This window comes from Liolophura sinensis, chromosome 5 (genome assembly GCF_032854445.1).
Source record: "Liolophura sinensis isolate JHLJ2023 chromosome 5, CUHK_Ljap_v2, whole genome shotgun sequence".
NCBI lineage: Eukaryota > Metazoa > Mollusca > Polyplacophora > Chitonida > Chitonidae > Liolophura > Liolophura sinensis.
This window is the reverse complement of record NC_088299.1, coordinates 5,410,017-5,424,108: the sequence shown is the minus strand read 5'-3', so window position 1 is coordinate 5,424,108 and position 14,092 is coordinate 5,410,017. Positions and strand designations below refer to the sequence as shown.

Here is a 14,092-nt window from a genome sequence, read left to right as displayed (position 1 = left end):
TCGGCATGGAGTGTTGTTGTTGACATTATACACATCTAGTATGACCGTTTTGGGATGTTCGTTCAACATCACCACTGTGTGTCTCACGTGGGAATGTTGGTCAGTAAGTTACCAAGGGTCGATGGTTTAAACCGAATTTCTCCACCATAAAACTGAACAGCATCGTGCATGTGAAAGATCCTGGAGTATATATATATATATATATATATATATATATATATATATATATATATATATATATATATATATATACTTCTATCGAATAAGGCCATTAGAAACGTGTCATAGGTCTCACGTGGACCATTAAAAAAGTAGATAAATTCACGGAGACTGCATTTATTTCAGAAACATAAAATTTGTTCATTGCAACATTTTACCATTACTATCTAAAGATAGAGCTTTAATCACATATTTCGCCTCGCACCGATTCTTACAAAATGGAGAGCAATGATCTACATGTTTATAAACACACATTGCTTGAAAGACTGGGAATTTCATCTGGTGAATGACACAATTAAGGCTAAACACGCCTGCGTTATATCATGTTAGCTATGTAAATTATGAACCTCTTAAATACACGTCATAGTTCAGAAAATTTGTTAAGATATGTATTTTCATCTTTTAATTGGACAGTGAATTTTAATGATTTCTTCCCCAAGCATTTAACACATACATGAACTTAGGATTGGCAATGATACTGCCTGTACAGGAGACAAGATTGTAAAACTTCAGCTGATTAAGTACTGAAGTCGTGGATTTGGTAATATACAGTAATTAATATGCACATTAGAACATTACTGAGCATCGAACGACCGGACACCCCCTCGTGATATTGTGCTTTGTATGTGTGTAGTACTATTGTACATATTAATATTTAGAACTATTTAAACACTGATCCTATTACCCTAAACTGCACGTGGGAAGGTGTAGCAGCCACCTGCAGAAGGTCGGGGGCTTTCCCCGCGCTGTGACCGGTTTCCTCCCACCATAATGCTGGTCGCCGTCATATAGGTGAAATATTCTTGAGTACGGTGTAAAACACCAATCAAATAAAACAAATGAATAAATAAATCAATACCCTCAGATATGAATTTTGTAATTTACAGTATTTAAGATGGATACACAATTTAACGATGGAACATCTCCTCCGTCTTGTTGTGCTCTATGTGTGCACAATCTGAGCTCAATATATGCAGTACTTTTAAGATACCACCCCTAACTGTAACATTTACTTTAACATCGCTTTCGTTGTTATACTGGAGGCCAACGCTTCGGACATGACATATGCTACGTATGTAGTTTAAACAAGCGAGCAAAAACTCCTTGGTGAACTGCCCATAACATTTAAGCTATTGTAATATGACCCTTAGCTGAGGAAAAATAAGCTTTCAACGCATGGTTAATAAAAAAATATGTTTATTTCACTCCTAGGGGTGCAGGTTTGCATTCAGTTTAAAATATAGCTGAAAGTATAATATCATATATAACTTTTTACAGAAAAAATATATCCTTCCAAAAAAAAAAAAATGAAAACAGCAGAAAATCTTCAGATTAAACGACTTCCCAGGTCATTTTGTCCGATAATATCATTTATCAATCAACATGTGTTAACACTTATGCATTCTTCTACAAAACGGCCATCGGAAGAGTGGCATATCCTCCACTACTTCATCAGCCCCCACCTCCACCCCCATGACGCTCTAAATACTCAACTAATCCATTACATACTGACGCCCTCATCTACACAAACTACGCATTAGGAGGGTTTAAACCATATTCAGATTTGCCTACAAAATGATGGAAGGTGCGGTAATGCAGACTTGGGGTTTAAAAAAAATGGACAAACTGCAAAGTGTTTATCATTGCATGGTTATCCGGCATAGAATATGAATGAGATGGTATCAAAAATACAAAATAAAAAATCATACATTGTAAAAACTTTACGTGAGTGACATTTTTAAATGGCACACTCTTTCTCATAAATATATTGTTAATAGGGAAAATATCTCAATTAATGATTAATGTTGAAGTCATATGAACAACACCTGCATGTGTATGTGTGGGTAAAAGCATTTTAGTATTATCAGGTAAGTTATTGTTGTGCAGGGCATTCTGGCTCTGTTTGGAGTCCAAAGACTTAATAATTCAACAATAAAAGAGCCACACGTCAAAAGAATTACAGTCAATTCGACTTAACAATGACATAATTTAAAGGTGGAGAAAACATAAAGATGACATAAAGTTCAGATGAAAGGGTGCGAAAGGTTATTCCTAAATGTGGTCTTCAGTATTATTCCGACTTTTCCTTAAGGAGAAAAAGACACTCGAAAATAATTTTTGTACTGTGGGTATTTTGGGCTACCTTTTGGCATTTAAAGTCTTCGTTTAATGTCATAAATGAGGATGTAACACAGGTTTAATAAATATTTTTGCACTACAATTTGTTCTTTTCTGCTAACAAATGAATTACACCTCAATTTGGATCATATTTATATTTTTATTATGTTCATGAATATTATCATAATTAAGGCAACGATAAATACCAAAGTTGGTCCCAACTACCCACCGTACAAAAATATTTTCAAATACCCTTTTCTCTCGAAATAAAAAAAGAAATATTAAAGATAATATTTTCAAATAAGTTTTGACTTTGCCATCATTTTTATGTCTTCTTCTCCTTTCAGTAAATTCACAATATTCATGATTACAATTAATTGCCAGCTAGGTTTCCCATGCTGAAATGAAGGTTATACAATTCTATCACCATAATACTATAATTATTGTTTTATCAGTTTTGTATTTTGTTTGATCTTTAACACATCTACATGTATATGTAAACAAAATATTCACACATGAGTCAAACATCCTGATGATATTCAGTCATGACAGTGAGTGTGGAAAGACAAGGCTGTGTGTTCAAAGGGAAGAGAACTCAGTATTTGTTGGGCAACTCTGTTTCCTCTGCCTCAGCTATGGCTGGCTGAGGACCACGAGGCGGGGCTCTCTTGGGTGGGCGGCTGATAGAAGCTTTTGGACCAGCCTTTTTCGAAGGGCTTTGCTTCCTGTCAAGACCAACTGGCTTCCATTCCTCTCCTTTAATTGCAGCCTGTAGTCATAAAACAAAAAAGGATATGGAAATGACTTAACTGTAAAAAAGGGAAAAAAACACGTGAAGTTACAATCAAAGATTGTAAGCATCAATGCTTCTCTAACCTGATTTTGATAATCATACAATATACATTTATAACACATGTGCATGCAGGTATAATATACAGAGTTTTACATATTTGATGAGCCAAAAGATACATGCACTACTCACAGGCTTCTCACATGGTCAACACAACTCAGCCATGTGGTCATTGACAGAGTTAGAGAAAACCTGACCTACAGAAAAAGCAATCGCTATATGCATGTACTCTTCTCTTTGACTAACAGAAGTTAGGGATAGATTTTCACATGTAATGTACAGATATGCACACCCTACTGATGGAAGCCAAATGGTCCTCATTGGACATTAGCGAAAAAGTCCAATAAGCATTATTGAACATTAATAGCCCCAATTAAGCATTCTGTCGGACAAGGGCACTCTGCAGGTGTTTTAAGACGAACAAGCAAAATAAGCAGGTGAAAAAATGTGGAAAAAACAGGGAATAGTCAAACCAAACGTGAGCAGGATTCATACACCTTTGCGGAGGGGGGTGGGGGGGGTGCGGCTTTGTAGTCCATCTGGTTATTGTGCCAGTGTGCAGGAATGACCCAGAGGCCTCCTCACCAATGTGGTTGCTCTGAGTTCAAGTCCAATGTTTGCTGCCTTCCTCTTCGGCCGTATGTGGAAAGGACTGCCAGCAGCCTGTGGATGGTCGTGGGTCTCAACCAGCATAATGCTGGCCGCTGTTGTTTAGGTGAAATACTCTTGAGTACAATGTAAACCACTAATCAACAGATCAAATAAATATTTTGTCCATGACTAACTTACCCATTTTTCATGATTCAGAGAGGTGTATAGATTTTGGAATGGTGCTTTCAGGTTTGCTTGGAAAATGGGATGGTATTTTACTGGAAATTTGTATGTTTCTGCACGAAAAGTAATATTTTGAGACATTTCTTTGTCTTTAAAATTGCACTTTTTGTGGGGTGAAATTTTACGTCATTTAGGGCAAATAAACCAAATACGCCTAATTGGTAGGCTTGGAATAACTATTTCACAGTTAGACAAGCCTAAATCAACGTAAAATGACAATAGGACCTGAACTTGTACATATACACCGTGACAGCTTGGTGCTGCATGTCAAGCAATTTCTTCGTCGTCACATGACTGACAAATTGTTAAGTACGACGTTAAACCCCAAGGACTCACTCACTCACTCAAGCAATTTCCAAGTTACAGAAAAATAAATTTCCTCAAGGGAATGTCAGTATACTACATACGGTACTTAAATTGGTTCTGTAGTCAATTTAGTGATCAGCCCACAGTATGTGTGTCAAGTGCTTCTGAATTTCGAGGCTTTCCCAGGCCCAACTACAAGAACGTCCGAAGGTATTTTCAATTTCCATGCTTTTCACGGTCTTGTATTAACCTCAGCAGATGAATAATCCAGTCAAACTCTGAACTTTGACAGCACATAAAGATTTTGAAAATGCAATATAAAACTGCATGTTATTTCTTTTATTATTAGCATTCATACATGTAATATTGCAAGATTAATACTAATACACTAAATATAAAAAAAAAAACCAGAACATAAATGGAGAAGGAATGAAGGGGATCATCTTTTTGGCTCTGATCACACTGATGTTGTTGCTAGGCAACCAAAATAATTTATTAACTGATAGATTTGGATTTATGTGTAGCCACAGCTCTGGAGAAAAACGTAAGGTAAGAATAATGGGGATATAAAGTATTAGATATGTTGGCAAATTCTCAGAAATCCCAAAATCATGTGTTATGGCCTCAAGCAAACTTAATTTTAATATAATACACAAAACTGACATAAAATTTAATCCTGATCTACAACAGGGGATCACATACATGTATGTGTAGCATGTACCCTAAATCTTCAACCTTTTCAATCACCTCCACAAACAATATTTTGAAACATTCGCGGAGAATTATGGGGTGTAGAGAAATAATTTGCACAGATTTATGAAGTATGCATCTATAATGGCACAAACAAATCATTTTTAGCATCATTTCCGTAATAGTTGTGTGTATAAATTCCACTGAAAAAAAAGTGTTTTAGTGGTTGAAAAGTTTCAAGATTTACAGTGACTGAAAAGTTTCAAGATTTACAATGACTTAAGATCAGTCTTGCCATACAAATTAGCAAAGTACAGAATATACATATAATACTGGTAGGAGTGCACACCTCTATCCCAGCAAAATGTATCCATTTCAGTCAACGATGATATTTTACATTTTTGTCCTAAATTTAACGGTTAACAGTGAAGAGTTGTTTATAAAAATTTGCAGAGATACATCCCAAACGGAACCACCACAAAACTTTAATGAGTTTGTCCTTAGTCTAAGGTCCATAGATCTCTGCACAAAATTCCTTCCATATTGGGGCATACCCTTTTCCTTAAACATTTCTAACAGGCAGACAGACAGGTAGAGAAACAAATGCTGGCAAGGACATGATCTTCTGTGACGAAGGTAATAATCATGTACTTACCACAAAGTAGATTGCACTTGTGATCAACAGGCTCGCCCCGCCAAGTAGTGTGGGTAAAATGAAAACTAATGGCACACAAATTCTATAAAAAAAAACAATTGCATGAATAAATTTTAATATGCATCTTGAACATACATGCGTATTAAAATTGAAAACAACTTTTATTAGAGCTACATGTGTTTGTTTTGAACATGACCCTCTTGTTTTGAACATAGCCCTCTTGTTTTAAACATAACCCTTTTGTTTTGAACATGACCCTTTTATTCAGAATATGACCTCTTACTTGAATGCAGCCAAATGATTTTTTACACTGAGTCACTCAGTCACTCATCCATGGAGTTACTCACACCAAATGAAGTACAAATCGCACGTAGTAATTTCTGGTGACTGGGCCACCGCAACGGATTACTCTGGTCATGTACTGTTGATACCTGTAAATATGTTATATTCATATACGTGTACATGTATATTGAATGCTTAGCCTATACGTTTTTTTGACTATTGTTTAATTCTTAATTCAAGAATTTTCAACTTATGTTTGTCAGTTTCACACCTGGTGGAAAATGTACAGCCCGTGGTAAACCACTGACCGTTAACAAGTTACTGACAAACTTTCCTCCACATGAGTTAAATATGTGACATTGATACTGGTGTTACAAGACAGTTAGTCTTTAGTGAATGTTAGACTGCACAAATAGCCATAAAATTGTTGATAAAAATAATATAAGAAAAAAAGACTATTTCAATTCCTGGACTAAGGTTGGATTTGAACCCCACACAAACCTCCTAATTTTATACACCCGCAGCCAACTCAGAAGGATATGGATACAAGCACACTAGCTCCAATGTTAAACAGCGCACAATACACACAGAAAATTATATCATCATAATTATGACAAATGCCTATTACACTGCATGTGTGACAGTAATTTTGTCACCTGCTAAAATTAACCTCATACAGTATGTATGTATGTATATGTATACAAAGGTAAAATGAAAGCAGTAACAAGGAGTTGTCTCCCTTTAATATGCTGATATGACATGACAAAGCTATTCTACAAGTGATCATCAGTGTCTCGTTAGTATCAAAACTGTTACTGCGAGCAAACACCCCACTTAGAGTAACCACAGTAACTCCAACACTGTAACAACAGAGTCTTTGTTTGAAATACTTCTTACTTACATTCTTTCTATTGTATTTCCCTTCTGTCTCTTCCCCCGCGGGTACTCAAGCAGGAAGACCAGAAAGCCCACAGATCTGTTCATCAGTTAGTTAAGGAAATGACTCTGCATGACACAGCATCATGTAAATCACAACACAGTCCAGTGCTGTCTACATTTGTATTCTCCCCACTGGGTTCACACCTGTATACATGTAACTGTATTTATTTATTTATTTATTTATTTGATTGGTGTTTTACGCCGTATTCAAGAATATTTCACTTATACAATGGTGGCCAGCATTATGGAGGAAGGAAACCGGGCAGAGTCCAGGGGAAACCCACGGCCATCTGCAGGTTGCTGGAAGACCTTACCACTCATGTAATTGTAAACTCTGTATATAGTAATATATAAATGCGCTGTAAATCATCAACCTTTCCAACAACTCAAGCACTTTTTTCAGTATAATTTATCGATACAACTATTACTAAAAACCCCGAATTCATCTGTTTGTGTCACAAAAGATGTAAGCTTCCTAACACAATGGAAATTATTTCTCTATGTCCCATAGTTCTCTTGGAATGTGTCAAAATACTGGTTGCAGAGGTGGTTAAAAAAAGTTGAAGAATTAGTTTATGCATGTATATAAATGTTCTTTAATCTGTGAGGTAGTCAAGTGTATTTGAAATAACATTTTATCCATACCAATACATGTAAACTGTTCACTTTGCAAGATCCCACTGATCTTAGAAAGGTGTTATGATGTTGTTTGGAAGGTTGTGTGATATCCCTTTGAAAAACTGCAACTTTCAGCATCAAGGGTGACATTTTATCACATTTAGCTGCCTTTCAAAACACACTTTTTTCAGGAATCTTTAAATATACAGAATGACTTTCTAAAAAATTTATTTATTTATTTATTTGATTGGTGTTTTATGGTGCACTCAAGAATATTTCATTTATATGACAGCGACCAGTAATATGGAGGGAGGAAACCGACAACCATCCGCAGGTTGCTGCCAGACCTTCCCACATACTCTTAAACTTGAAGGTAAATGACAAAATCTTACGACCAGTCAAAAACTGATATACATTTTACCAATCAATAGGGGAGTTCTAAATTTGAGCTCTTTTACCACTAATGGCAGGAAAGGTACAAAAGATTCTACTGTATCATGTCAAAAATGCCAGGTAAATATATTGTACAACATTTGGTATAAAAAAAGACTCACTTCTAGTTATTTATAGTAGGCATGTGTAGGCATGAGAAAATTTGAGGAGCTGAATGTTAAAAAGCTGAGAAGTTCCTGAAGAAAACGCTAAGACAACAGATCAGCAAATTAATGTCAGGAAATAAAACCTGACACTTTTAACACATCACAGGTCGAAGATTTGGTAAGGCTGGTTTTTTAACCTTTGGTGACAAGACACTTTGAATTCACAACCTCCCTGTCAATAGATGTAACCATGGTAACTGCTGTGTCATCATATATTATATTCACATCTACATTTACATGAAATGTATTTCACTTAAATGTTTCACAGATATGGCACAATTCTGAAAGTTTTTTTTTTTCTTTTGGAAGTTTCACTAATTGCCTATCGGTATCAAAAAAACTATATGTGTCGTCATCAAAGGTATCATTTTAAGGCTTTTATGCACTTTTTTACATACCAAAGTTTAGGTGACATACGGTACAGAGTTTAAGTGTTTGCACCTTGTGTGTAAAAGATACATGGCATATATGCCAATTTGCCAGCGGTTAAACTGTCCTGCAATTGCTATTATTCCTCCTAATATCGTCACTGAAACAAAAGAAAAAGAAAATTATTTCTATATAACATAAATATGTCCTGGCAGTGGTTGGATTGACTTGTTTGTATGCATAGGCATGTATGTGTGATTCTCATGAAAGGGGAAACCACATTTTCCACCAAAGTGGTTTAAAGGGATTTTCATAAAAAGGTACAACTCTATGACTCTATAAGTCTGCCTTGATGAAGGATAGGTTAGTCATCTTTCTAGCTTAACCAATTAAAATCAGGCAATATTTATAGGTTTATTTATTTTGTTGTTGCTAAATGCCATAATAAGGTTTTGTGGGTGGAGGAAACAGGAGTACCCAGGATAAGCCACTGATTTTTTTTAACAAGTTTAACTTTAGCTCACAAACATTCCTATATATATTAGTAACTTCATACATGTCATACAATGACTGGCCAGTAATTATGGGAACCCTTGAATCTGCTTAACATTTTTAAAATGATACATGTATATAGATCTTGAATATGTATATATTTGATCGATGTTTAACACTGTACTTAAGAATTTTGCACTTATATGACAGTAGTCATGTCAGGTTTATGGGTGGAGGAACCAGGGTGCCCGAGTCAGTAAACGGTAAACCATTGAATCAAAGACTCCATCTCAATAATGGTCAAAAGACCTGATTTTCACAGTGAACCATGCCAGTCCACTACAGGCCTACAGAGCAAACCTGGGGCTAATATAAATGACCCACCAGTTGAAAAGCTGCCACCTCAAACTGAAGATTATGAGAAGGCTATGACACTCCTCCAGTCCAGCAATATTTTTAAAGAGAGGTTTTGAATAATCACTTAGATTTATAAATGTAGCTATAGATAAAATTACTGGCATTATGTTTCTTAATCCAGACATTTCAATATTTGTGGAAGCTGCAAGTCATTCCTTTAAAGGTCGATCTCCTGGTGTGACATTTATCAGAAATTGTGCCTATCTGTATTGCCTCTTTCTTTGTCAATATATATATATATATATATATATATATATATATATATATAAAAATATATATATATATATATATATATATATATATATAAAGAATACTGTTGAGCTCTTCACTGCTGTTCCATGTTTAGTAAGACCCTTACGTCCCCAGTCAGTTGTGGAATGCAACTGTAACGTCAGCCAGGGGTTACTGAGAGAAGGTTTCTACGAACATGAAAAACGAACTCGACTCTGGTAAAGGAGCCACACTAAATTTCAGTGTTTAAATGCTGGTGTTACTTACCAACTGAGCTGACTATGGCCTGCTCGTTTGCCCACATCGCCCATTCTATTTGCCCCATCTTTGTCTCTTGTTGTTAGAGACAGTCGAAGTATCTCAGTCGTTTCAAGTTAAACTGACTTCAATCTTACTTCCGTGTGTCTTTAAATAAGTTGAAATATTTCAAACTTTCGTTCACACGCACTTCCTCGTTTGAGTCATACGCGCCACAACACCTGAATGGAACATGCAAAAACCCTAACTAAAGACTGGATTCGGCTGAAGCACAGGATTAAATAAATAAATCTGTTTGGTTTAAATACTGGTTTTAGGGTCACTTTCCTGGCGGATATCGTGGCCCATCAAATCAGTGTTTTATTTTTTATTAACACATGAATATTTTTGGTGGATAATGGCAGTGCGTTGGTATACTATTCACATATGTAGGCTACATGAGTCAGTTGCTGGAATTCATCCTTTTTGTATATAGCTTATTGTATAAGTTCAAATACTGCCATGGTTATTTATTAGAAAGGGGATAAATGGTAAGCTATTTACAAAGATTTACGATATCTTTATGTTAGAAATACATAGATCAACATTACAGAATTACATTGAGTTGCCTATACAGAAAATGACACAGTAAAAAAAACAAAAGTAGGGGCCTAATGCTTTTATTTATTGGATACCAGTTTTGTTCTCCGGCTTCCTACTCTGTGACGTGGAGTTCAGGTGCTCCCGCCACTTATACCGGGCGCCGTCCAGGAAAAACCAGCGTACTGGAAACCTGTGCCTGTAACAGGTGCGACAAGTATAACTGAGGTGCAAGGATGTCAGGCCTCATCTACTTAGTTGAAACAAGAGATAGTCCTATTGTTATGATGTCTTTCATGCTTCTGGTCTTCGTTTCCTTGGTGTTAATTCTCTTTCGTCCCTTGGGTCTTCTTATTGTTTTTCCTGTCTTCTTCTACTTTAGTTGATTTCCTTTTCTATTTCCAGTTTTTATTCGTGGCCTCCCATGGCGGCGCAGACAGCACGTTTCATAGACCGTTAGAACAGTTCCTGGCCTAGAGTGTTTATGTGCTCTCCGTCATTGGTTAGAATTTGCTTTTCTGGTCGGATCAGTCCCCTATGTCTCCAGAAGGTGGCCAATTGGTTGTTTATCAGCTTCATGTTAATTTTTTTATGGATTTTTGTGTTATAAATGTGGGCCGAAATTTGCCGAGTTACCTGAAGGTTAAGTTTTGATAAGCGACGGGGTTTTGTTTATAAGATAGTGTATATCTTAAGCAAGAAGATATTTGATCAAACAGATACTCAGGAGCATATTAGTTGTACAGCTACCAATCAAAAATTGATAAAGGGTCTGCCCTCGTGTGATCATATTCACATTTGTAAATAAATAGAAAATAAATATCAACTAATAAGAATAGATAATAACAACAAACGAGTGGGAGAATTAGTAAATGGAGAAATTTTATTAATCACTACAGTAATCAGCTTCTGTGGTTACATTGTTTTCTTGTGCTATGTTTTTGCAAATCCGGTTCATAGATGTTTTACTGGTCCTCAAGATGAAGGTTTCGCCGATATGGTTGGGAATAAAATTGTAGGAAGGAATTACGTATTTGTGGAATAAACGGCCCTCAAAATCAAGGTATCGCCGTTGTTAGTAGGCCCCTATATGTGTTTGACAATTTCGGAAAATGCACTTTCTTTAATCAGAGAATAGTGACGTATTGTTGACCAGAGCAGAAACGGCCCTCAGAACCAAGGTATAGCCGTTGTTAGTCAATAGTGTTTAATTAGATTCAACTTTCGTAACCGGTCGATTTTATGTATTCTTTTGGTAATGAAAAAATTTGTGCTCTCAGATGTGGTTTGGGGTTAAGGATAGCCTGAAGATCAAGCTCACATTTGTAGATTTTCAGGCATTCTGTCAATCGTCTTCGTTCTTTTCTGTGTTTAATATATTGTAGCAAATAGTGCTCTATGGTTTCATTATGCTCTTGACAGGCTGGGCAAGTTGGTGAAGAATTTTGGATTATAGTTGCTAGATGTGCTTTGAGCCCTGTTTTCCCTAGTCTCAGGCGTGATATATTTTTGTCATTTTGGTTATTCAGTAATTGGAACGAATTTAATTTTGTAATCGTTCCGTTTAATATTTTATAGTGCCACCGTCCGCGGGATTCTTTATCCCATTCCTCTTTCCACTGATTGTTAATTTGGGTATTGATCAATGTATATATTTCAGTTTGGCTCAGGGGGACGTCTATATCTTGTTGATATTCCTGTAGACTCGATTTTGTTGCCTGATCTGCAATTTCATTTCCTCGAATATTAACGTGCGCTGGAACCCATGCTAAAGTCAGTTCGGTTTTTTTTCTGTATTTTGTTAGTAATCTGGATATTCGATTGAAAATGTATGGCCAACCAGCGCCCCCTAACCCAGCCCCTCCTCGGCTCCTCCCCGCCGCCAACAAGTTAGCCCCCAATTCCCCTCGCCAATTCTGACTTTCTCATTGCGAAAAACAAAAGGGAGGTAAAATTAATATACTTCCGGTTTGCACCAATATAGGTCCAGCTACAACACTTGGGATGTGATGTCCATGGCAGTTGACTTTCATTAAGAGCGCATCAGTAGTTTAGATGGTTATGAAATTGCTCCGAATATTCCTTTTACAAATGATTACCGTTTAACAAGTTTCCGATCGAGCTCTTACTCGCAGAAACGTCCAAGGTTAAAGATGACCAGAAGTTGTCTCCCTTAGACCGCTTGGCTGTTAGAATGTCACGAATGAAAGCCTAACGGGAGTTAGCTCTCTCCTTTGAGTATAAAAATGAAACCGTTAATTTTTAAAATAGAAAATTACATACTGTAGCGTTAACCGCCTGGTCTCTGAATTTGGACATTTTCTTATCCGGTAGACCCTAAACTTACGTATAGAAAAAAGGAGGCCTGCATATAAGGCATAATAGGGCCTATATAGGCCTCGGCCTACCTAGATCTTTTCCATCTTTTCCATTTATAAAAATGGCTAGCCTACATTTTAGGCATATGCGGTTAAGCAGTATTCAGTACATATGCAAATTATCTGAGGAATGTTAAGCTAGGTCATGTGTCTTTCACTTTGGGGAAAGAATTTCCTTCTTTTTTTTCTTCTTTTTCTATTAGGCCTAGCCTACAACATGACGGACAAATCCATTGTCCATTAAAAACTTGGACCAATGATCTGGCCGGTAGTTCGAACCCAGTTCTCGTGTTAGTTGGAGAGGCTTTTCATCACTGAGATTTCGTTAGTTTGTCTAGGCTACCAAGCAGCGCTGTACCAGTAAAGTAACCTAACAATAGGTCTGTCTTTACCTATGGGCGGTGGTAATGAATGACGAAAAATCATACAATTATGCATCAGAAAACACGCAACGTAATAAATGGAACGGAAAGCGAGAGAAAAATGTCGCATTACAGGCACTGTAGAACCAACCTGCATAGATCTGTATACTCACTGATCTATGACCGGCCAATCATGCCAATATATACCCACGCATCGATTTCAATCTGAACTGAGGCAAGAAAAATCAATTAGATCATCGTATTAATCGCCCACTGAAATCAGATTTAACGCCATCCTCTTCTGTGCAGCCTGTCGTATGGTTGAAATTACGACCCATTAAATCAGTGAAGTGCGGATCCGGGGCTTTGGACAGTGCTGTTTTATTACATGGAAATAACCAAGGCGGACAAATTGCATCCAAGAAACCTGATAGTCCGCTGTGTTATTCGCCAATCTTTCTTTCGTGTTGCCCGAGCTGACTTCTGGCGAGATTACCCGGTTTTTGATTAAATCCTAACTGCATTGACCTTTTGGAAATTTATGAGTTTGAAGCATGTATTCTTTGGGAAACCTGCAATGGTCTATAGTGGACAGAGACGCATGCTTTTCAATCGCGGTATGGTACATGTACATGTACACACGAGACGGGGTTCAAACCTGTCCTTGGACATGGACTTTGCATATACCCATGCTTTCATTCCCAGTGAGAATTAGGGACCAACGACGCGTGTGTGGCCGTTGGGCGAAGAAAAAGAAAACCAGTGTCGTGTCCATATAGGTACGTTACATGTTTGAAAATTCCGTCAGTAACTTGCCAAATGTCGGCTAAGGTTTCTCACCACTTATAAATGTGATAGCTATCGCATCTTGAATATGTCCTTAAGTAAGTGTCCTT

General features: G+C 36.8%; 1 protein-coding gene across 1 annotated transcript; it reads right to left on the bottom strand.

The window, feature by feature from the left end:
* Positions 1–1,822: 1,822 nt before the first annotated feature.
* On the bottom strand, positions 1,823–10,080 carry LOC135465655 (cytochrome b-245 light chain-like). Its single transcript, XM_064742948.1, has 6 exons — positions 9,887–10,080; positions 8,570–8,639; positions 6,856–6,930; positions 6,020–6,103; positions 5,673–5,754; positions 1,823–3,106 (listed from the first exon to the last, which is right to left on the bottom strand). Exons 1-6 carry the CDS (start codon positions 9,942–9,944, stop codon positions 2,933–2,935), a joined length of 543 nt encoding a protein of 180 aa, XP_064599018.1. The 5' UTR covers positions 9,945–10,080; the 3' UTR covers positions 1,823–2,932.
* Between the last annotated feature and the right edge of the window lie 4,012 nt (positions 10,081–14,092).

What these genes read in the sequence shown, in the direction of transcription:
- LOC135465655 (XM_064742948.1), bottom strand. Translation starts at nt 9,944, where the DNA reads ATGGGGCAAATAGAATGGGCGATGTGGGCAAACGAGCAGGCCATAGTC. An exon ending in GGCCATAGTCAGCTCAGTTG is followed by an intron (nt 8,640 to 9,886) that starts GTAAGTAACACC and finishes CTTTTGTTTCAG; the next exon opens with TGACGATATTAGGAGGAATA. An exon ending in CAAGTGCAATCTACTTTGTG is followed by an intron (nt 3,107 to 5,672) that starts GTAAGTACATGA and finishes TTATGACTACAG; the next exon opens with GCTGCAATTAAAGGAGAGGA.